The sequence below is a fragment of the Eschrichtius robustus genome, chromosome 17 (genome assembly GCF_028021215.1).
Source record: "Eschrichtius robustus isolate mEscRob2 chromosome 17, mEscRob2.pri, whole genome shotgun sequence".
Taxonomy (NCBI): domain Eukaryota; kingdom Metazoa; phylum Chordata; class Mammalia; order Artiodactyla; family Eschrichtiidae; genus Eschrichtius; species Eschrichtius robustus.
Genome location: NC_090840.1, coordinates 14,323,534 through 14,348,970, shown reverse-complemented (window position 1 = coordinate 14,348,970; position 25,437 = coordinate 14,323,534). Strand labels below are relative to the sequence as shown.

The window sequence follows — 25,437 nt, the reverse complement described above, 5'->3', positions numbered from 1 at the left end:
CAGATGCAGACAGCAAACCCGAAGTCTACAGTTGCTCCCGAAGTCCACCGCCTCAATTTTGGGATGATTCGTTGTCTATTCAGGTATTTCACAGATGCAGGCACATCAAGTTGATTCTGGAGATTTAATCCGATGCTCCTGAGGCTGCTGGAGGAGATTTCCCTTTCTCTTCTTTGTTCGCACAGCTCCCGGGGTTCAGATTTGGATGTGGACCCACCTCTGCATGTCGGTCACCTTCTGGCGTTTGTTCTTGGCCCAGACAAGACGGGGTTAAAGGAGCAGCTGATTAGGGGGCTCTGGCTCACTCAGGCCGGGGGGAGGGAGGGGTACGGATGTGGGACGAGCCTGGGGCGGCAGAGGCCAGCGTGACGTTGCACCAGCCTGACGCGCGCTGTGTGTTCTCCCGGGGAAGTAGTCCCTGGATCACGGGACCCTGGCAGTGGCAGGCTGCACAGGCTCCCGGGAGGGGAGGTGTGGAGAGTGACCTGTGCTCGCACACAGGCTTCTTGGTGGCAACAGCAGCAGCCTTAGCGTCTCATGCCCGTCTCTGGGGTCCGCGCTGATAGCCGCGGCTTGTGCCCATCTCTGGAGCTTGTTTAAGCGGTGCTCTGAATCCCCTCTCCTCGTGCACCAGGAAACAAAGAGGCAAGAAAAAGTCTCTTGCCTGTTCGGCAGCTCCAGACCTTTTGCCGGACTCCCTCCCAGCTAGCTGTGGCGCACTAGCCCCCTTCAGGCTGTGTTCACGCCGCCAACCCCAGTCCTCTCCCTGGGATCCGATCGAAGCCCGAGCCTCAGCTCCCAGCCCCTGCCCGCCCCGGCGGGTGAGCAGACAAGCCTCTCGGGCTGGTGAGTGCTGCTCGGCGCCGCTCCTCTGTGCGGTAATCTCTCCGCTTTGCCCTCCGCACCCCTGTTGCTGCGCTCTCCTCCGTGGCTCTGAAGCTTCCCCCCTCCCACCCCCCGTCTCTGCCAGTGAAGGGCTTCCTAGTGTGTGGAAACTTTTCCTCCTTCACAGCTCCCTCCCTGAGGGGCAGATCCCATCCCTATTCTTTTGTCTCTGTTTTTTCTTTTTTCTTTTGCCCTAGCCAGGTATGTGGGGAGTTTCTTGACTTTTGGGAAGTCTGAGGTCTTCTGCCAGCGTTCAGTAGCGTTCAGTTCTGTAGGAGTTGTTCCACATGTAGATGTATTTTTGATGTATTTGTGGGGAGGAGGGTGATCTCCACGTCTTACTTCTCTGCCATCTTGAAGGTCCCCTCCAGTGGTATTTTTAAGATATTATGTGGACACAAAACTGGACACTACCCACAGTCCTCCAGTTTCTGACTTCTGCCTCAGATAACAGCTCAGCCCTGGCTTAAAAAGTCTAATTCTCACAGTCCTAAAAGCCTTACTTGTAACTAGAAGAGGTGAGCCAGCAACACAAATTGATGTTTGACAACTAACTGCAGAAAACTATGATAACTACATCAGTGCATCACAGAGGTAGTCCACTCTAAATAGTACTGGGAGACAATTCTCTGTGAATCTCTCACGTGTCTGCATATCTTGTGAGCAGAGACACTGACAGCCTTTCTTTCCAACAATCTGTTTGGGGATGTTTGTATAGCAAACAGCCTTGGAAGATAGATATGGGGTCTCTCTCTAGAGTAATGTTAACTTCATATAAAATACTCCGGTTTCCTAAACTCAACGTTCCTCTCATATACTGTAACCTGCTGTCCTCTGTGGGTCATCCCATGAGAGTTGTGGCTCAGGGAACCAATGAAAATGCTAATATTCTGACAGTTGTGACTCTCATGAGTACTAAGTCCTTGGTCTCTGACCCAGGAGTTTCATGTCTTTTGCCAGCATCATAAAACAGTATTAGGTTGCAAATAGAGTAAATTTTCAGGTTCCTCACAGTTTTTGACAACTGATATTAGTTTTTCTTCCACTCTAAACTCTGGCTACAGCAGCTACTCTAAAATCAACAGCCTAGTGTCTTCTACCATACTTCTTCCATTGATTTCCCTGAATCAATCTTGATTTTGAAAGTACAGTATTGCCTTATTCTCCATCAAGGCAATCATAAACTCGCAGCATTTCAGACACCTAAATCTCTTTGTAGCTCATCATTTCTATCTATTTTAGGCTTCCTTCTTCAACTTCAGACAATAGCTTGGTGTTTAGCAATAAAACAAAACAACTAAGCAGGCAGACTGTCAAGCTATGTTGCTTGGGTTTGAAACTGTGTTTTGCCACTCACTAGCTGTGTACTTTGGTAACACAGAAAGAGCACAATAAATGTAATTCTTATTCAAAAATGTCAGTTAGGAGTTTACCTTAAATGCAGGTGGCTTGTAATTTATAATCTAACTTATCACTGGGAAACTGAATGTAAATAATTTAGGGCTATGAATGGGTTTGGTCCTTTCCCAATTCAAATCCTCAATACTTTAGTAAAACATACCGTTTTCATAGGATTTCCTTTCAAAAAGAAAACACCTCATATCCCAATCTTCTACAAATAATATGAAGGACCAAGGACCAAGCACCAACCTCTCTCCAGTCAAACTGTAAATGTACAAATACACTATAAAGTTCTTTTAAACTGCCAAACAACTCTTCCACAGATGACCTTGCACACTCAGGATGCCTAAATATCATCACATAAATATTAGCCGTTTTCTTCACAACCCTAATCGAAAAATCAATCCACCCAAATATTACTTGTCTGAAGCAACGTTTCCATTGCTGTTTTCACTGTGCTACGCCATTTCTCTTAATGGTCTCAAATAATACCCCCTGATTTTCTATTTATTTTTATTTCTATTTCTTTTTATTCTTCTAAGCCTATGACAATTAAAATTAAAATTCCAAAGGGGTAAAGGCAAGGAAAAGCTACAAAAATCTGATTTGATTTTCCTACACTTCCCCCCCCCCCCCACCCAGTTCCAAGCCACTAATCCCCTCTCAAACTGTACAATAGAACAGCGAGACATAAAGAAAAGGAGATAAAACTGGCCAGCCAGCGCATTGTTCTTGCTAATCTGCACCATTTACATAAGGGTTAGAAGGCTTGTTTTATCATTTAAGCAGGCTTAAAAGCCTCTTTGCAAATGAGATTTAGTTCCTACAAAAGAATGAATTCTAGCTATTTGGTGAGTTTCTGCTAGACCAGCACCGGGAGCTGACTTGGCAGTAACTTAAGCTACTTCTTTGGCCACATACAGTGTATGCAAGGATTGCTTTCAGCTGCCAACACTGAAAGGCATCAAGCTGATTAAATTCTTTCCAGGAGGTGAACAGGATGAGGAGCACGTTAAGAGGCCAATAATATCAGATCTAAAACTGTACCTGGGCAAACTGTCCTTTATGCAGGTGCTTTAGAGTGGCTTTGAACTTTTAGAGCCCCTTGAATCTTCCTTTGAAAAGGAACAGAAGGGCAGACAGCAAAGGAAATTCAGAGACAGAAAGTCTTAAAATAGTCTCCAGCTGTGAAGTAAAGACAATCTAAATGCTTTGATTCATTGTCAGTCTGAGTGGCATTGGGCACAAGGATAAACTGTACAACTAACTCCCTTGTCAATGTCAGCACAAAAGCTAACCAGAAGGAAAAGATTTTCTTAACACAGAGGAGTACACCCTTTGCATCAAAATCTTAGATTTAAAAAAATCAATATCATGTTTATACAAAGATATACCTATTATTTGCTTTACCTGGCACACCTTGAACAGATGTTCAGTGTGACTTTGGCCTGAGGTTCAGCAGAGTGAGTAGCTCGACCTTGGTTAAATTTGTTCCCAGAAGGTACCAGGGTAGTTACTCCCTCCATTCTTAAATCATCAAGATCCTCTGTAACAACACAAACAATTGCAGAGAAAAAAATTAACTCTAATAGAATGAAGGAGAAAAGTCCAGGTTTTCAGATATCTGCCAGTAGTTGGTTAGCAAAACATTATATTTCCACCTTGCAAAAATCTTACCTCATGCATCAATTAGTTTTCAAATTATTTCTAGATGTAGTTGGAGAAAATTATATGAGAAGATTTACAGGAGCAAAATGGTGAGAGATGCATCTGTCTGGACGACGGGCAGACCATATATGACTTTGGGACGTGGATCCACAACTTCTGTTGTAACCACTCACAGAAGTCAACCATAATCTCCATAGCAATTGGCCCCAAATGGTCAGGAGTTAGTCAGTGACTGCTCCCTTCCAACTAAGAACAATCCAGAGAAAGACAAATATGCTCCCAAACCAATCACACAAGGTCATTCATTTCTAATTTGCCTGCCTTGAGCTTCCCCATCCAACACCCTCCAATCACAATATACCTGAAGCCTTCTCTTTTTTCATTCTAAACCATTCCTTTTTGTCTGCACCTTGGGAGGACAATAGTATACCGGTATAGTCACACCCCAGGTGTTCACTGAAGCCTCCTATTTTTTCCAGGCCCTCAATCAACACTTAGAAAGTCTGTTTCTCTTGTAATTTAGTCCTGGTGCAATTTGTACATGATCTCTTGCTTTATTCAGAGGATAAGGAATCTTGTAAAAAGGATTCTATTTACTTGCTCTCAGCCTTAGCAAAAGAGGGACATAAAGTTTCAAGAGATAAATTATAATTTTGCCAAAACATAATCCACGATTGAGGTTACTACCTATATAAGAAGGGAAATTGCTCTTTCCTGATAAGGCTGTAGACTATCCAAACATCTCAGACCTCTCACAAAACAATCGAGAGGATTTCTAGCTGTGTTAAAAATAAGACAACAGGCCCATAAGACAACAGGGCTTATGCTAAGCCCACGTTACCAAACTGATACTTAATTTAATCACAGTTTAAGCTCTCTCAGCAATGGAATCCTAAACAATCAGGAATCACCTGGTCAGCACTAGTGAGTTAATTTGCCTGATAGACCCCTGCTGTCCCCTAAAGGAAAGTGACCTTGCCATGACCAACCTGTTGTTTGCTAGTACAGCTTCCTGCATCCACTGCCTTCTGTCTATAAAAGTCTTTCATTTTGTACAGCTCCTTGGAGTTCCTTTCTTCCTGCTAGATTGGATGCTGCCTGATTCATGAATCATCTACTCAGCTGAATTTTGTTTCTAACAACTGAATATGGCAAACAAGTGTCAAATTTTCCTGAGATTGTGACTAGTCTAAGCCATAAACAGACCTTCTGTTATCTGAAGAAGATTAGTCAACACACTACTTCCACAGGCAACCCCAAATGAAATCCTTTCATCTACTTGCATATGAGCAATCTGGGTGTGTCCTTAGAGGTTCAACTTAACTTCATGGGAGTCAAAAAAAAAAAACTCATCACCTTGACCCGGTTGTAAAGGTATAGTCCCCTTGTTGTGGGGTAATAGCCACCCCTTCAAAACTAGCTGCTTCTGCTTAACTGGTTATAAGCGCCCCTCTCTTCTCATGGTTCCTCATGTCATGCGGCACAGACAGTACTACTGCCTGAGAACACACAACACTTTTCAGTTAGCTAATTAGCCTCCCATGAGATTCTGTTAGTCTCTCCCCCTCACACTGCTATTCACCACTGAGACACCCTGACTTGCCCACCTTCCTCCCCCCACCAGGGGAAGGGAACCTTAACATTTTCTTAGCCCAATTAGGAACTCGCTATACCTCATTCAGTGTTTTTAAGGACTCCCGTTGAAAACTCTGACCTAATGTTATTTGTTGACAGATCATACCTCAAAACTTGAAACTGGAGCAGAACACGCTAACACCAATTTAAGCTTGCCTGTAGAATACAGTCCTCTACCCGAGGGAAAAATCAGCCCAAAGGGCAAAGCCACTGCCCTTCCTTGAGCTTGTCAACTAGCCAAAGACCATGGAGTAAATATATATCAGGCATGCTTTTTTAAAAAAACCATGACTTTGGGATGCTTTGGAAACAAAGGGTCATCTCTGCTGGAACCCCCATCAAAAATGGACAAGATGTTTAACACACCTTTAGATGCACTCTTACTTCATAAAGAGGTAGCTGCTGTAAAAAAAGAAATAACATGGAAGCTAAAAGAAATACTCCAGTAGATCATTTTGCCAAACAAGCAGTCTTAACAACGGTTTTGATCCTACCTAAACTCTTAAAGGATGAATCCTTAAAGGAATTCAAAGAAACCATTATAAAATATCAATATTTAGCCCCTCATTTTGAAAAGAAAAATGGAAAAAAAAAAGTGGTTCTAGCTTCACTCAGATCATCTCTGGTGCTCCCAAGACAGCCGCTTGGTGGCACTAGACGGTTTCAAATCGATATTAGCTAAATTTCTCCATGAAACTACTCATCATGGTACAGATAAATTGGTTACTGTCTTAAATCAGCATGGCTGGGGAAACTTTAAAAAGACAGCTGAGGTCATTTTTAAGCCACATGCACTTGTCAACAGCATAACTCTAGAGAACCTGTGAATGTGGGAAATGACCAGGAACCAAAGCTTCGAAGGTCCTTTGAACACCTCATGATGTATTTTATATAGCTTCTACTTTTCATGAGATTTGAATATATTTTAGTTATTGAATGTCTATATAATTTCAGGGTGAGTTTAAACATCTCTTTGCCAAAAAGCTATAAACTTCACAGTTGCTAAAAAGCTCGTCGATTTTGTGATTCCAATCTTGGGAATATAAACTTTTATATCAAGTGACCAAGACACACACTTCACAAGAAATATTATTAAAAAAAAAAAAAAAAACTCAGTAAAGTATTACCCTTTACTCAGAAACCACACTGCTCTTATCACCTACAAACTTCTGAAAGGTGAAAAGAATCAAAGACATCTTGAAATAAAATTAACAAAACTTTCAGAAACCCTTGAGCTCCCTTGGTCAAAGGTACTCCCACCCACCGTTATGCCAATATGGTCCACTCCCTAGAGAACACATTCTTTATTTCCCTGTGAACTAGTTACTGGAAGGCCCAAGTGCATCAGGATTTTACCTACAATACTATGCTCTGCCCTGATGCATGTAGACATCGCAAAATGTTGCCAGAGACTCATGGACTATACTCAGTCCTATCACTAACAGGTTAAGGTTGCATTCAAACATCTTAAACAGCCTCTTCATGACATTCAACCATAAGATTTCATCTGTTGGGAGACACATCAGAGAAAAGTTGCTCTTGAACCTCATTGGAAGGGATTCTATCAGATATTGTTAACAACAAATACAAAAGGAAAGCTCCCTGGAGTAAATCCTTGGGCTCACATTTCACAACTAAAGAAACAATCCAGAACCAACCAAATTGGAAGCCCACTCTAATAGGGGACCTCAAAATGAAGATTCTCTAGAAGCAGCTGATCTTCACAGTAGACAGATTACCCAAGATCCTCAGAACAACCCGATGACCTCAGATAGTGGACAGCTTCTGCACAAGATATTGGATCAAAACCTTGCCTAATTACTATTTTGTTTTTTATCTGCTTATTTACATTCTTCTTCTAATTTCTACAGACCCCTGGTTATCACCCACCCATAATGGCCCTTCTTCTTTTATTCCCTTCTTACTAAAATTGTTAGATCAGAGCATAATTATTCTAACACCAATCTCAGATTTCCCAAATAGTACCCTTCAAGCTTACTGATTGCTGGTTATGCCATTCCTCACCAGACCTCCATGGTAAAAACCTAGGGCTATTTCCAGTCTCAACAAATGAGATCAAAGAGAATTACAGCCAATGGCATTTCACTTGCACTTACATGGACAAATGACCTTAAACAAGGTCATTTGCTACTTTCCTAGCAATGCCCTCTCACAGATAAAGAAAAAAATATTACGAACTATCAATTAGACCCTAGGTAATTCTAAATTTGAATTCAGAATTTCCTGAAATGATGGGCCAATTACTTAGTATCTGGAAGAGACTAATATAGATACAAATGTGTAAACAGGCTAATGTAAGGTCTTGGTTTCAACTTCATACTATGAATAATTTCTTTTTTCCTGGATATCCATGTATTCCTACCAGATACTACTTTCTCTGCAACCAGGATGGCTAGTTTTGCTTGTCTCAAATTAATATTTCATGCACTTTAGAAACAGTATTCCAAAACTAATCTGTGCACAGACACCTTAATTCTATAAGTCATCAAAGCAGGAAATTCAGATGTGTGCTCCAAAATGAGGTTACCCTCAATTATTTAGGCACTTTACCTGGGGGAGTTACTGACTTATTGTTTATGTAAACAATCAAAGCAGTGCTTCCAATAATAAGAATCATACAAACAAAAGGCTATGAGACATAGATCATTTTAATTCTGGCAGAAGTTATAAATAATATCACCTCTACCTCAGACGGAATACAGATCAGTCTCAATTCCTTGGCAAGAGCAGTGATGGACAATCTAGATTTCCTGTTCACTAGTCACGACAGTACCTGTGCAATTGCTAATAGTTCTTGCTATACTTGGCTCAATGAAACAGGTAAGGTAGAAAAGGCTATCTATCACTTTAAGGAAAAAGCTACTTGGCTCACCAAGGCTGATCTTTATGACCTGTGGGATTGTTCTCTTAGCCTTGGTTGGATAATTGGGGTTCTTAGTTCTGAAGCATCTTTTTTTTTTCCACACACACACACTGTATTTTATTTTTACAAGAGATAAATAGACTGACACCAAGCATTGTACATGGATGACCACAACAAAAGCAACAATGATTGCAATTACCAAACATGAAACACACTCATACTATGTCATAATATTGACATTCAGTCCAGTAATCCTCCACTGTAACAGCTCCTTTACTTTGCAGTGAAAATTGATTTGTATATTCTTTGCCTCTGAGTCCTTGTGGGATTTTTTTTTTTTTTTTAATTCAGACAGAAAGTCACAAAAATTATACTCATCCTCATCAGTTCACTCAGTCCCATGTAATTAATTTTTTTTTCATCTTGATCTTTTGTTAGCACTTTTATGAGTTCATCAGTTTTTCATTAGAGTTCTGAAAATGCTTATTCATTCAGTTCAGCAGTACAGTCAGTTACCAGAAACCTGTACTTGTCAGAGTCTTTTCCGTGAATTTCTTGAAGATGGAAACCTTTTATGGGAACATATTTGCAAAATCATCAGAGTACACACAGAACTGTCTGTAAATGACAAAAGACTTAAAAATGACCACGGTTAAAGATTTGATGAAAGTTCATAATAATGCAGTTGACAAGAAAATTAATTATTTCTGAGATATACATTTTAAAGTAATAACTAGGATTATTACTTATAACATTATACCAGAACATATAAGATTTTTAGAAATTTCATGTAATGTCTGAAACATTTATATTAACATATTTCCATACATATTTCCATACAAATACAAGATTTATAGAAATTTCATGTAATGTCTGAAACATTTATATTAACATATTTCCATACAAATAGCCCAATGAAAGTTTAGTACTAGTTGTTTTGTTTGTTTTTTTATACTGCAGGTTCTTATTAGGCATCAATTTTATACACATCAGTTTATACATTTCAATCCCAATCAGCACACCACCATCCCCACCCCACCGCAGTTTTCCCCCCTTGGTGTCCATATGTCCATTCTCTACATCTGTGTCTCAACTTCTGCCCTGCAAACTGGCTCATCTGTACCATTTTTCTAGGTTCCACATACATGCGTTAATATACGATATTTGTTTTTCTCTTTCTGACTTACTTCACTCTGTATGACAGTCTCTAGATCCATCCACGTCTCAACAAATGACTCAATTTCATTCCTTTTTATGGCTGAGTAATATTCCACTGTATATATGTACCACAACTTCTTTATCCATTCGTCTGTTGATGGGCATTTAGGTTGCTTCCATGACCTGGCTATTGTAAATAGTGCTGCAATGAACATTCGGGTGCATGTGTCTTTTTGAATTACGGTTTTCTCTGGGTATATGCCCAGTAGTGGGATTGCTGGGTCATATGGTAATTCTATTTTTAGTTTTTTAAGGAACCTCCATATTGTTCTCCATAGTGGCTGTATCAATTTACATGCCCACCAACAGTGCAAGAGGTTTCCCTTTTCTCCACACCCTCTCCAGAATTTGTTGTTTGTAGATTTTCTGATGATGCCCATTCTAACAGGAGTGAGGTGATACCTCATTGTAGTTTTGATTTGCATTTCTCTAATCATTAGTGATGTTGAGCATCTTTTCATGTGCTTCGTGGCCGTCTGTATGTCTTCTTTGGAGAAATGTCTATTTAGGTCTTCTGCCCATTTTTGGATTGGGGTGTTTGTTTCTTTAATATTGAGCTGAATGAGCTGTTTATATATTTTGGAGATTAATCCTTTGTCCGTTGATTCATTTGCAAATATTTTCTCCCATTCTGAGGGTTGTCTTTTCGTCTTGTTTATGGTTTCCTTTGCTGTGCAAAAGCTTTGAAGTTTCATTAGGTCCCACTTGTTTATTTTTGTTTTTATTTCCATTACTCTAGGAGGTGGATCAAAAAAGATCTTGCTGTGATTTATGTCAAAGAGTGTTCTTCCTATGTTTTCCTCTAAGAGTTTTATAGTGTCCAGTCTTATATTTAGGTCTCTAATCCATTTTGAGTTTATTTTTGTGTATGGTGTTAGGGAGTATTCTAATTTCATTCTTTTACATGTAGCTGTCCAGTTTTCCCAGCACCACTTATTGAAGAGACTGTCTTTTCTCCATTGTATATCCTTGCCTCCTTTGTCATAGATTAGTTGACCATAGGTGCGTGGGTTAATCTCTGGGCTTTCTATCTTGTACCATTGATCTATGTTTCTGTTTTTGTGCCAGTACCATATTGTCTTGATTACTGTAGCTTTGTAGTAGAGTCTGAAGTCAGGGAGTCTGATTCCTCCAGCTCCATTTTTTTCCCTCAAGACTGCTTTGGCTATTCGGGGTCTTTTGTGTCTCCATACAAATTTTAAGATGATTTGTTCTAGCTCCGTAAAAAATGCCATTGGTAATTTGATAGGGATTGCATTGAATCTGTAGATTGCTTTGGGTAGTATACTCATTTTCACAATGTTGATTCTTCCAATCCAAGAACATGGTATATCTCTCCATCTGTTGGTATCATCTTTAATTTCTTTCATCAGTGTCTTATAGTTTTCTGCATACAGGTCTTTTGTCTCCCTAGGTAGGTTTATTCCTAGGTATTTTATTCTTTTTGTTGCAATGGTAAATGGGAGTGTTTCCATAATTTCTCTTTCAGATTTTTCATCATTAGTGTATAGGAATGCAAGAGATTTCTGTGCATTAATTTTGTATCCTGCAACTTTACCATATTCATTAATTAGCTCTAGCAGTTTTCTGGTGGCAGTTTTAGGATTCTCTATGTATAGTATCATGTCATCCGCAAACAGTGACAGTTTTACTTCTTCTTTTCCGATTTGTATTCCTTTTATTTCTTTTTCTTCTCTGACTGCTGAGGCTAGGACTTCCAGAACTATGTTGAATAATAGTGGTGAGAGTGGACATCCTTGTCTCGTTCCTGATCTTAGAGGAAATGCTTTCAGTTTTTCACCATTGAGAATGATGTTTGCTGTGGGTTTGTCATATTTGGCCTTTATTATGTTGAGGTAGGTTCCCTCTACACCCACTTTCTGGAGAGTTTTTATCAGAAATGGGTGTTGAATTTTGTCAAAAGCTTTTTCTGCATCTATTGAGATGATCATATGGTTTTTATTCTTCAATTTGTTAATATGGTGTATCACATTGATTGATTTGCGTATATTGAAGAATCCTTGCATCCCTGGGATAAATCCCACTTGATCGTGGTGTATGATCCTTTTAATGTGTTGTTGGATTCTGTTTGCTAGTATTTTGTTGAGGATTTTTGCATCTATATTCATCAGTGATATTGGTCTGTAATTTTCTTTTTTTGTAGTGTCTTTGTCTGGTTTTGGTATCAGGGTGATGGTGGCCTCACAGAATGAGTTTGGGAGTGTTCCTTCCTCTGCAATTTTTTGGAAGAGTTTGAGAAGGATGGGTGTTAGCTCTTCTCTAAATGTTTGATAGAATTCACCTGTGAAGCCATCTGGTCCTGGACTTTTGTTTGTTGGAAGATTTTTAATCACAGTTTCAATTTCATTACTTGTGATTGGCCTGTTCATATTTTCTGTTTCTTCCTGGTTCAGTCTTGGAAGGTTATACGTTTCTAAGAATTTGTCCATTTCTTCCAGGTTGTCCATTTTATTGGCATAAAGTTGCTTGTAGTAGTCTCTTAGGATGCTTTGTATTTCTGCGGTGTCTGTTGTAACTTCTCCTTTTTCATTTCTGATTTTATTGATTTGAGTCCTCTCCCTCTTTTTCTTGATGAGTCTGGCTAATGGCTTATCAATTTTGTTTATCTTCTCAAAGAACCAGCTTTTAGTTTTATTGATCTTTGCTATTGTTTTCTTTGTTTCTATTTCATTTATTTCCAATCTGATCTTTATGATTTCTTTCCTTCTGCTAACTTTGGGTTTTGTTTGTTCTTCTTTCTCTAGTTTCTTTAGGTGTAAGGTTAGATTGTTTACTTGAGATTTTTCTTGTTTCTTTAGGTAGGCTTGTATAGCTATAAACTTCCCTCTTAGAACTGCTTTTGCTGCATCCCATAGGTTTTGGGTTGTCGTGTTTTCATTGTCATTTGTCTCTAGGTATTTTTTGATTTCCTCTTTGATTTCTTCAGTGATCTCTTGGTTATTTGGTAACGTATTGTTTAGCCTCCATGTGTTTGTCTTTTTTACGTTTTTTTCCCTGTAATTCATTTCTAATCTCATAGCGTTGTGGTCAGAAAAGATGCTTGATATGATTTCAATTTTCTTAAATTTACTGAGGCTTGATTTGTGACCCAAGATGTGATCTATCCTGGAGAATGTTCCGTGCGCACTTGAGAACGTGTAATCTGCTGTTTTTGGATGGAATGTCCTATATATATCTATTAAATCTATCTGGTCTATTGTGTCATTTAAAGCTTCTGTTTCCTTATTTATTTTCATTTTGGATGATCTGTCCATTGGTGTAAGTGAGGTGTTAAAGTCCCCCACTATTATTGTGTTACAGTCGATTTCCTCTTTTATAGCTGTTAGCAGTTGCCTTATGTATTGAGGTGCTCCTATGTTGGGTGCATATATATTTATAATTGCTATATCTTCTTCTTGGATTGACCCCTGGATCATTATGTAGTGTCCTTCCTTGTCTCTTGTAACATTCTTTATTTTAAAGTCTATTTTATCTGATATGAGTATAGCTGCTCCAGCTTTCTTTTGATTTCCATTTGCATGGAATATCTTTTTCCATCCCCTCACTTTCAGTCTGTATGTGTCCCTAGGTCTAAAGTGGGTCTCTTGTAGACAGCATATATATGGGTCTTGTTTTTGTATCCATTCAGCCAGTCTGTGTCTTTTGGTTGGGGCATTTAATCCATTCACGTTTAAGGTAATTATCGATATGTATGTTCCTATGACCATTTTCTTAATTGTTTTGGGTTTGTTTTTGTAGGTCCTTTTCTTCTCTTGTGTTTCCCACTTAGAGAAGTTCCTTTAGCATTTGTTGTAGAGCTGGTTTGGTGGTGCTGAATTCTCTTAGCTTTTGCTTGTCTGTAAAGCTTTTGATTTCTCCACCAAATCTAAATGAGATCCTTGCCGGGTAGAGTAATCTTGGTTGTAGGTTCTTCCCTTTCATCACTTTAAGTATATCATGCCACTCCCTTCTGGCTTGCAGAGTTTCTGCTGCGAAATCAGCTGTTAACCTTATGGGAGGTTCCCTTGTATGTTATTTGTCGTTTTTCCCTTGCTGCTTTCAATAATTTTTCTTTGTCTTTAATTTTTGCCACTTTGATTACTATGTGTCTCGGCGTGTTTCTCCTTGGGTTTATTCTGTATGGGACTCTCTGCGCTTCCTGGACTTGGGTGGCTATTTCCTTTCCCATGTTAGGGAAGTTTTCGACTATAATCTCTTCAAATATTTTCTCTGGTCCTTTCTCTCTCTCTTCTCCTTCTGGGACCCCTGTAATGCGAATGTTGTTGCGTTTAATGTTGTCCCAGAGGTCTCTTAGGCTGTCTTCATTTCTTTTCATTCTTTTCTCTTTAGTCTGTTCCGCAGCAGTGAATTCCACCATTCTGTCTTCCAGGTCACTTATCCGTTCTTCTGCCTCAGTTATTCTGCTATTGATTCCTTCTAGTGTAGTTTTCATTTCAGTTATTGTATTGGTCATCTCTGTTTGTTTGTTCTTTAATTCTTCTAGGTCTTTGTTAATCATTTCTTGCATCTTCTCAATCTTTGCCTCCATTCTTATTCCGAGGTCCTGGATCATCTTCACTATCATTATTCTGAATTCTTTTTCTGGAAGGTTGCCTATCTCCACTTCATTTAGTTGTTTTTCTGGGCTTTTATCTTGTTCCTTCATCTGGTACATAGCCCTCTGCCTTTTCATCTTCTCTATCTTTCTGTAACTGTGGTTTTTGGTCCACAGGCTGCAGGATTGTAGTTTTTCTTGCTTCTGCTGTCTGCCCTCTGGTGGTTGAGGCTATCTAAGAGGCTTGATGGGAGGCTCTGGTGGTGGGTAGAGCTGACTGTTGCTGTGGCAGTCAGAGCTCAGTAAAACCTTAATCCACTTGACTGTTGATGGGTGGGGCCGGGTTCCCTCCCTGTTGCTGTGGCGGTCAGAGCTCAGTAAAACCTTAATCCACTGGACTGTTGATGGGTGGGGCTGGGTTCCCTCCCTGTTGGTTGTTTTGCCTGAGGCAACCCAACACTGGAGCCTACCCGTGCTCTTTGGTGGGGTTAATGGCAGACTCTGGGAGGGCTCACGCCAAGGAGAACTTCAAAGAACCTCTGCTGCCAGTGTCCTTATCCCCACGGCGAAAACAGAGCCACCACCCGCCTCTGCAGGAGACCCCCCAACACCAGCAGGTAGGTCTGGTTCAGTCTCTCCCAGGGTCACTGCTCCTTCCCCTGGGTCCTGATGCACACATTACTTTGTGTGTGCCCTCCAAGAGTGGGGTCTCTGTTTCCCCCAGTCCTGTCAAAGTCCTGCAATCAATTCCCACTAGGCTTCAAAGTCTGATTCTCTAGGAATTCCTCCTCCCGTTGCCAGACCCCCAGGTTGGGAAGCCTGACGTGGGGCTCAGAACCTTCACTCCAGTGGGTGGACTTCTGTGGTATAAGTGTTCACCAGTCTGTGAGTCACCCACCCAGCAGTTATGGGATTTGATTTTACTCTGATTGCGCCCCTCCTACCGTCTCACTGTGGCTTCTCCTCTGTCCTTGGACGTGGGGTATCCTCCTTGGTGAAGTCCAGGGTCTTCCTGTCAATGATTGTCCAGCAGCCAGTTGTGATTCTGGTGCTCCCGCAAGAGGGAGTGAGAGCATGTCCTTCTACTCCGCCATCTTGGTTAATCCTCTCAAGCATCTTAAACACACTTTTAATTACTCTCGTTTTTGTCATAGTGGTCATGATGCCAGTCCACTGAACTCTATCCAGAGCCTTATATGCTTTTATGCAGCCACTCTCTCATCAGATGATCACCATTTTAATACAACACCGAAAAGATTAAGAAGCTCTTGTGATAAAACTGACTACGGAGACAAGTCGACAATCATGAAGCAGTGAAGATTTGGATCTTGAGTCTTGTCTTTTGGCCAACTTCCTGCCAGGGAGAGAATGACTAAAAGAGAGGACTGAGAGACTGAACGTACAAAAAGACAATGGAAAGATCATATATGACATTAGAACAGTGACCCACAACCTCTGATGGAAACGATCAGTGAAGCCAAATCACAACCTCTGCAGCAGTTGGCCCAAAGCACTCAGGACCTGGTTCATAGAGGCCAGATCCCCTCCTTTTGCTCAACTCAGAACCAAGCAGAGAAAGCCAAATATGCTCCCCAAGCTAAATGCATATCTCCACAAATGGCAAACTTCAAATATCTAAAGGTCTGTCACACGGAAGAGATATCAGAGTTCCCAAAGTCAGTAATATTGAGAGACTCTAGCCAACTAGAAATTTCTTTGAAGCAAGCAGTAATACTTTTTCATCAAGGAATCTCATGATTCTTAAGGTAACAGTGGTAGAGAAAGATTATGTAAAAATAACCTCATGGGAATTTTTAAAAATATACTTGTTCTATTTCGATACTTGGAAGTCAAACTCTGTAGTGACTGTTAATGTCTAGTTAAGAAGTTAGATAACTATAATGTAATGTGATCAGCTCTAGCCCAGAAAAAAAACAAAAATAAATGTTTTATATGTTATGGAAAACATATAAAAAATCAACTAACTGAAGTTAAAAACAAACCCACGAAACTGCCAAATATTATCTGTCAGCACTTGACAGTATTCTATTTTAATCATGTAGATTAGTTTCAGTTTTCTAACTGAAACCTAAATGATAAAGGAATTATTAGGAAGTTGAATAATTAGGTAACAGTTGAGTAAAAGTATACAAGCCACGCCAGGTGGTAAAGGACTCTTCAGAGGGATGTAAGAACATGAAAAAGCAGAGATTTGAAGGGACATAGTATATCAGGGAAAGTTATACAGCTATATGACCATAACCTGAGATGTACAGGGATAGAAGAATGTAATACTGGAAAAGAGTTTAGTCTCAGATGATGAAGGGAGATAGAGTCATTGAATCTGTGTTTTATAGAGATCATTGTAGATGTACTTATTGAAATAAACAATTTTCTAAATTTACAAAATTGCTTTTCTGATAACTAGAGATAGGAAATAAGTTTTTCTCACTTACTATTGTAATCTCACTGTCTTAGAAGTGTGTGTAGCACAGGGTAGGCATTCACTGATATTTGCTGACTACAAGACTTTTTTTTTTCTGCAAATGATAGGCCTGAGCTCCCCTGAGACATCACTCAGAGCACTTATCAGACACCTGTCTCAAGAGAAGATTTTTGTATAATTTGATAAACTTGGTTAATCAACTATTTGACAAGTTGATCTTTATGTGGAATTCGCTTTTGGAAAATTGGTTTTTGAAGGAATACATGTGTTGCACTTGCCTACAGCCATTTGGCAAAGTGAAAACTGGAAACAAGGAGTCGAGGCGGGAATCCTCGATACAGTCGAGCCTGTATCCTCCGTAATGGATGTATCAGCTGCTGAGGGCCTGGGGTAAGGAAGTAACAGTAGCAAGAGAGAGAAATGCATCAGAAGGTAATTTCAGAGGAAGATTCAACAGGTTGTCGTGAGTAACTGCATGTGAAATCCTTGCAGGTTTCTCCATATTACCACTTTCAGGGAATATAGGAAGAGATAACATCTTTGGTTTCACACATGCTTAGATGGAGCTGTCGTCAAGATATCCATATGGATGTTTGGTAGGCAGTTAGAAGGGCAAGTCTGGAGTAATGGAGTATGGAATGAAGCTATAGACCATATGGCTGAGAAAAGTTGATAGAATTATCAGCCCAGCAGTTAAAATCAAGCAGTGACGCTTCTTATGTCTAACTTTCTTTACAAGTGAAATGTGTGCATTATATATGAATATTATATTTCAAAGAAGAGTACCATATTTATTCTTTTTCACAATAGAAAGCCCAAAGCAGTAATTTATTTTTAAAGGTAGCCGATAAACTTGTGATGCATCCTTTGAATCACAGGGTTACTATAGAGAAAAATGAACTAATTTATGACTAAAGACATGAGCACTTTATCTTTATGCAATCCAAATAACCAAGAATTAATCAAGCAAAGAATTGTTTTCATTTAATTTAAGGAAATAACAGCTGCCTAGATGAAATAATCCCAGGACATTCGTTTCATTCAAGTGTAATCCATGAAATAATTTACAGCTGCTTGAACTAGACAATGTGGGATATGAGTGAATTTTCACATCTGTTTCTAGGAACAAAAATTAAAAGCTTTCCAAACATAAGTCCCTTCACAGTGATTCAGTGATGGGTTACACAAGAATTATATGGCAGTTTTTCCCTGTATTGCAACTGTTTGGTTGATTTACGTCGATAGAGCTGATTTGGTCAAATATTTTAAACAGATGTTATATATGCTGAGTGAATTATTAAAAAAATAAAACAAATGTTAAGAAAACATATAAGAAATTAGACAGGTTTTAATAAAATATTTATGAATACTTTTTTGTTATGTGAGACAGCTAAACTATTTCCTTAAAAAAGGGAAAGAAAGAATTGAGAGCAAAACATAATTCACTTTGCTGGGATAAATTCTGGTTGAAAGGTGGAAGAAGGATGTTGAGGCCATGCTTCTATTGGTTCTCTATTTCTACAATCATGCCTCCAATATGAGTTCGGTTTTCTTTCTCAGTATATCAGTGTAGTATGGCTTAACTAGATTCATAATTGATAAGAACAAAATGGTAGACATGAGAAATTATAGGCTTGAATTTTTTAGAATAAACTTAGTTTAAAAAATTTAAGTTAGCATTGCATTTTTAAAAGTTTGGTGGAATTTAAAAGCTGAGTTGAAGTTTCCCTTTTTAATGAGAGAGAGTAGGTTACAGAATATTTACTTTCCTTGACCACATGAGATCAATAAACAAAGAAAGTGATTTGGCCAGTAGGTTAGGGAAAACGTTTATGTAAACTTAAATTTACATTCGTTCTTTGTCTTCTATTGTTAACTGAAAAGAGCAAAAAACTTTCTGAGATATTTTTTGTTAGCTACCAGTTCCTGTTTAATTTCTTTGACCATCAACAGCCAAATACATGATGATCACAAACATCTGTAAAAATTTATGGGCTGGAACTTGTTCGCTTAGATTGCAAATGAATCACAAGACTTGTGTTAATTGAACCCATCATTACATAAACTGTGAAGGCTTCTCTGTTAGTCAGAAAAAGTAAGATATCTGGGAGTGGTTTTCTCCTTCCAGTCTGTAAGAAAATACTAGTGCTTCTAACAAATTTAAACCCAAACATTACTCAAAGTCTGATTTCTGCATCAGAGTACATCTATATTTTCCTCAATTTGCACCTACCACAAATTCAAAAGATTATATTGTATACACAAAAAAATTGACTTCCTCCTGAAACTTTTGTCACCCTCTAAAGGTTTGACAGATAGACGTTGTGAACAAGTCTCTTTATTTTAAAAATAACTGAAATTCCAGGCATGTGGACTCATTTCAGGTGAGGTTAGATAAGCAGACTGTCTGGTATGACTGAAATCTTGGTTACAGCCCTAATTGAAGTGAGGACACCTCGTGACCAACACAGAAATCTAGACACAGCCAGAGGAGGAGCACCAAGGACCAGACTTGAGGGGTAGGAGGGGGAGGCCACAGACAGGAGATGAGCAGAGCTAAGTAGAGGTGTTCAGGAATAGAACTGGAAAACAGAAATGAGGCAAACCAAGCACAGGGTTCACAGTGTCGACATGAGCAAGGCAAGGAAGGCTGGCTAATCTAAAAGGCTGGGATTAGATAGATTATTAATTTTGGTAGGATGATGGGTAAAATATGTAATTTTTTAATGAAAATCATACAAAATCTTGCAGAGCTCATCATTTTAACCACCATTTAAAAGTGTACTTAATTTTAATTCCCCTGGGACATGTCTCTGGCTAAAGCACTCGTATCATTTCTCTCTCTCAATAAGTGAGGAAGCATTTCTCATCCCAATGGTTTAGTTATGGAATGATTACTTACCCTATTAGGTACCATTATGTTACAGTAAGCATCGTTTCAGCCATTACAGGTGATACATCACACTAACACTTATTTTTTTGTTTGTTTCTAAACTACTTATGAATGCTATTTAATATAATTTTTATGTTCCCATAGGCTCTGTGTTAAATAAATAAGGTCTTATGTTGGGAAGTTCCTATGTGCACTGTATCAATTTGTTGCTTGCTAATGAACTTTTGACCATAAACCTAATAATTACACCCTATACCATACTGGATGATATTTTTATTCTTGATCCAGACCACAAGTGTCAACTGAGCTCATTTTGATAAGTGTTTCTGCATTAATTACATAATTTCCTAACTCAAAATAAGCCCTTTGGAGAGAGTATGATAAATTCATACACTAATTGCTATAGTCCCAATACTATACAGTTTCGGTATCCATGCTCTAAACTTGTCTTTAGTAAAGGTGATTCTGCCTGAAGTCAGTTGACTTCCCACACATGACACAAACACATAAAACTAAATTGCTATGAGGTTAGTGATTAAACTCAGAATGTATTTTTAGTTTACCTTTTACTTGGATTTCAAGTGTAACAAGTCTTGGTGGTGAACACCTCTCACCATCACCCACCTCTCCTCTTTCTTTTCTTGTATTCTAACTTTCTTTTTGCTTAAGTCTTCAGTTTTGATAGTACCCTTCCTTCACTAAAGCCTCAACAGAGTAGACTTCTTTCGCTTCAACTGTTCTCCATTTTATTTCTTTTGTACTTGGCTACCCTCCTCTGAACTTTGCGCTTGTTGATACTGAGATTTTCGACTCACCATGCAATATTCTCAATGAAGCAAATTTTAACCAACTAAACGCATGTTAAAAAGTAAAAATAAAATATAAAAAAGTACTTTAGTATGCTTGTCACATGTGTTGGGATCCTAAGTCCAATATGGTTAGTCTAAAAAAGATGTTAAGTCTCATAACTGCCTCCTATCCTCTCTCCTTCAATCTTCCTTCATTTCTGTTTTATGTAGAGCCCTTTGGGATAAGTAAAAAAAGAATCATATTTTTAGGAAAAATAAAAAAAAGAAGATCGTGGCTGGTCATATGCTAAACTTACTGCTGATGTATCTTGGACATGGCTGCCAACTCCTTCTCCCTTGTGGTGTGCCACAGGCGAGAAGCAGTCACAGGACACACCTTTCCCATCACCGAGATACGAGCCACGTGCCACAAGATGTTGCCACCCTGTCTGACACGTTTGTAAATCCACTTTCCATTCTGTGATGCTTTCTTGGAATTCACATGCTGTTCTCATCCCTTACACTTCAAGCCACAAAACGTTTGCCACCACACATTAAATTCGACAAGATTATTTTCATCTTGTTCCATTTTCTTGGATAGTTGCCTCTATGGAACTGTTCTTTAATAACATGTCAAGCAGGATGATACCACCTAAGAACCTCATCTCACTTCCTACATTATATAAATTTTTGAGTTTCCTAAAAAAGAGTACTTGGTGATAAGAAAAAAAACACAAAAATCTACAAGTGAATTGATACTATTCACTATAGTCACAATTGACTACGCAATATATTCCCTATAGCAACCCTAGCCTCTTCCTGTGCCATGAACAATCCAAGATCATTAATATCTTCATGTCTCTGCACTTGCTGTGTTTTCTCCCTCGGGTGCCCTTGCCCCAGATATGACCATACTGTCTTTCTCTCCCTTCATTCAAGTCTCTGCTCAAATACTGCCTTATAAGAGGGGATTTCCTTGACTACTCTATCTAAGAGGGCATCTTCTATTATTCTTTATCCTTGTTACCTCTCTTTATCTTCAGAACAACTGTTACATCCTGGAATTATTACATTTTTAATTTATTTGTTCATCATTTGATTCCTCACTAACGAATTCTCAACATGGCAGAGACTGTCTCACATTTCCTATACCTGGAACATAAGAGATGCTCAATAGGTATATATTGAATGAATGAGTGACTGAATCATCCAACACCATGATATACATGTCACTGTTACTCCATTTTATTAATAAGGTATTTTACAGATAAAGTCCCTCAGGAAGTGTGAAGGACTTCACCAGAGCACACAGTATTAATTGGAAGAGACAGCAATTGAAGCCTGATAGGTCTGGCTTTAGAGGTGAGGGTCACCTTCTATGTATACACACAAATACCTGTAACAAATGATTTCTCAAATTAGTAGCTATATAAATTATTATTATTAACACAGGATTATTTGTCTTCCATGTTTCAGCAGACCTACACTGAGTTAACTCCATGTATAAGATACTATTCTCCAATGCCAAATTTTAGAGGAAAACCATCATTTGTTGAGTCCCTATTAACATTTTAAGAACCCTTTTAGGTGCTTTGAGATGTCACACTTCATTTTGCTCCACAAAACAACCCTCCAAGGCAGTGGTTCTCAACCATGGGTGATTTATTCCTCCCTCCACTACAAGGAGACACAGGACACCACCTTAAGACATTTTTGGTTGTCATAACTTAAAGGAGGGTGGGGGGTGGATGCCACTGGAATCTAGAGGGTACAGAACAGCCCTTCACAACAAAGAATTATCCAGCCCCAAATGGCAATAGTGCTGGGGGAACTTCAAGATGGCGGACGAGTAAGACATGGAGATCACCTCCTTCCCCACAAATACATCAAAAATACATCTACATGTGGAACAACTCCTACAGAACACCTACTGAACGCTGGCAAAAGACCTCAGACTTCCCAAAAGGCAAGAAACTCCCCACATACGTGGGTAGAGCAAAACAAAAAAGAAAAAACAGAGACAAAAGAATAGGGACGGGACCTGCCCCTCTGGGAGGGAGCTGTGAAGGAGGAAAAGCTTCCACACACTAGGAAGCCCCTTCACTGGCAGAGACGGGGGGTGGGGGGGAGGGGGGAAGCTTTGGAGCCACGGAGGAGAGCACAGCAACAAGGGTGCAGAGGGCAAAGCAGACAGATTTCCGCACAGAGGATCGGTGCCGCCCAGCACTCACCAGCCCGAGAGGCTTGTCTACTCACCCGCCGGGACGGGTGGGGGCTGGGAGCTGAGGCTCAGGCTTTGGAGGTCAGACCCCAGGGAGAGGACTGGGGTTGGCTGCGTGAACACAGCCTGAAGGGGGCTAGTGCGCCACAGCTAGCCAGGAGGGAGTCCGGGAAAAACTCTGGACCTGCCAAAGAGGCAAGAAACCATTGTTTCGGGGTGCACAAGGAGAGGGGATTCAGAGCACCACCTAAATGAGCTCCAGAGATGGGCGCGAGCTGTGGATATCAGCGCGGACCCCAGAGACGGGCATGAGACACTAAGGCTGCTGCTGCAGCCACCAAGAAGCCTGGGTGCAAGCACAGGTCACTATCCACACCTCCCCTCCTGGGAGCCTGTGCAGCCCATCACTGCCAGGGTCCCGTGATCCAGAGACAAGTTCTCCAGGAGAACACACAACGCTCCTCAGGCTGTTGCAATGTCATGTTGGTCTCTGCTGCCACAGGCTCGCCCCACGTTCCGTATCCCTCCCTCCCCCTGGCTTGAGTGAGCCAGAGCCCCCTAATCAGCTGCTACTTTAACGCCGTCCCATCTGGGTGGGGAACAGATGCCCTCAGGTGACCTACATGCAGAGGCAGAGCTAAATACAAAGTTGAACCTCAGGAGCTGTGCGAAAAAAGAAGAGAAAAGGAAATTTCTCCCAGCAGCCTCAGGAGCAGCAGATTAAATCTCCACAATCAACTTGATGTATGCTGCATCTGTGGAATACCAGAATAGACAGCAAATCATCCCAAAATTGAGGTGGTGGACTTTGGGAGCAACTGTAGACTTGGGGTTTGCTTTCTGCATCTAATTTGTTTCTGGTTTTATGTTTATCTTACTTTAGTATTTAGAGCTTATTATTAGTAGTAGATTTGTTTATTGATTTGGTTGCTGTCTTTTTTTTTCTATATATATATATTTTTCCTTTTTCTCTTTGTGTCAGTGTGTATGTGTATGCTTCTTTTTGCGATTGTGTCTGTATAGGTTTGCTTTTACCATTTGTCCTGGGGTTCTGTCGGTTTTCTTTTTTTTTTTTTTAACAGTTTTTAGCGCTTGTTATCATTGGTGCATTTGTTTTTTGGTTTGGTTGCTCTCTTCTTACTTTCTTTCTTTTTTTTTTTTTACTTTTTACTTTTTTTATTTTTAATAATTTTTTGCTTTAATAACTTTACTTTCTTTCTTTCTTTTTTCTCCCATTTCTTCTGAGTCGTGTGGCTGACCGGGTCTTTGTGCTCTGGCCGGGTGTCAGGCCTGAGCCTCTGAGGTGGGAGAGCTGAGTTCAGGGCACTGCTCCACCAGAGACCTCCCAGCCCCACATAATATCAAACAGCGAAAGACCTCCCAGACATCTCCATCTCAACGCTAAGACCAAGCTCCACTCAACGACCAGCAAGCTACAGTGCTGGACACCCTATGCCAAACAACTAGCAAGACAGGAACACAAGGCCACCCATTAGCACAGAGACTGCCTAAAATCATAGTAAGTTCACAGACATCCCAAAACACATCTCTGGACTCAGTCCTGCCCACTAGAAAGACAAGATCCAGCTTCATCCACCAGAAAACAGGCACCAGTCCCCTCCACCAGGAAGCCTACATTACCCACTGAACCAACCTTACCCACTGGGGGCAGACACCAAAAACAACAGGAACTATGAACCTGCAGCCTGTAAAAAGGAGACCCCAAACATAGTAAGTTAAGCACAATGAGAAGACAGAGAAATACATAGCAGATGAAGGAGCAAGGTAAAAATCCACCAAACCAAACAAATGAAGAGGAAATAGGCAGTCTACTTGAAAAAGAATTCAGAGTAATGATAGTAAAATGATGCAAAACCGTGGAAATATAATGGAGGAAATACAAGAAACATTTAGCAAGGATCTAGAAGAACTAAAGAGCGAACAAACAATGATGAACAACACAATAAATGAAATTAAAAATTCTCTAGAAGGAATCAATAGCAGAATAACAGATAAGTGACCTGGAAGATAAAATAGTGGAAATAACTACCACAGAGCAGGATAAAGAAAAAAGAATGAGAAGAATTGAGGACAGTCTCAGAGACCTCTGGGACAAGATTAAATGCACCAACATTCGAATTATAGGGGTCCCAGAAGAAGAGGAAAAAAAAAGGGACTGAGAAAATAGTTGAAGAGATTATACTTGAAACTTCCCTAATATGGGAAAGGAAATAGTCAACCAAGTCCAGGAAGCACAGAGAGTCCCATACAGGATAAATCCAAGAAGAAACACACTAAGACACATATTAATCAAACTATCAAAAATTAAATACAAAGAAAAAATATTAAAAGCAGCAAGGGAAAAGCAACAAACAACATACCAGGGAATCCCCATAAGGTTAACAGCTGATCTTTCAGCAGAAACTCTGCAAGCCAGAAGGGAGTGGCAGGACATATTTAAGGTCATGAAAGGGAAAAAACCTACAACCAAGATTACTCTGCCCAGCAAGGATCTCATTCAGATTCGACAGACAAATTAAAACCATACAGACAAGCAAAAGGTAAGAGAATTCAGCACCACCAAACCAGCTTTACAACAAATGCTAAAGGAACTTCTCTAGGCAGGAAACACAAGAGAAGGAAAAGACCTACAATAATAAACCCAAAACAATTAAGAAAATGGTAATAGGAACATGCATATCAATAATTACCTTAAATGTAAATAGATTAAATGCCCCAACCAAAAGACACAGATTGCCAGAAAGGATACAAAAACAAAACCTGTATATATGCTGTCTACAAGAGACCCACTTCAGACCTAGGGAAACATACAGACTGAAAGT

At 39.8% G+C, this 25,437-nt stretch overlaps 1 protein-coding gene across 1 annotated transcript in view; it reads right to left on the bottom strand.

Moving 5' to 3' along the window:
• C17H8orf34 (chromosome 17 C8orf34 homolog) overlaps positions 1-25,437 on the bottom strand; it is a 357,552-nt gene that overhangs the window by 155,939 nt on the left and 176,176 nt on the right. The window contains 1 exon segment of the mRNA XM_068525761.1: positions 3,697-3,832. Coding sequence (XP_068381862.1) covers positions 3,697-3,832 — 136 coding nt within the window.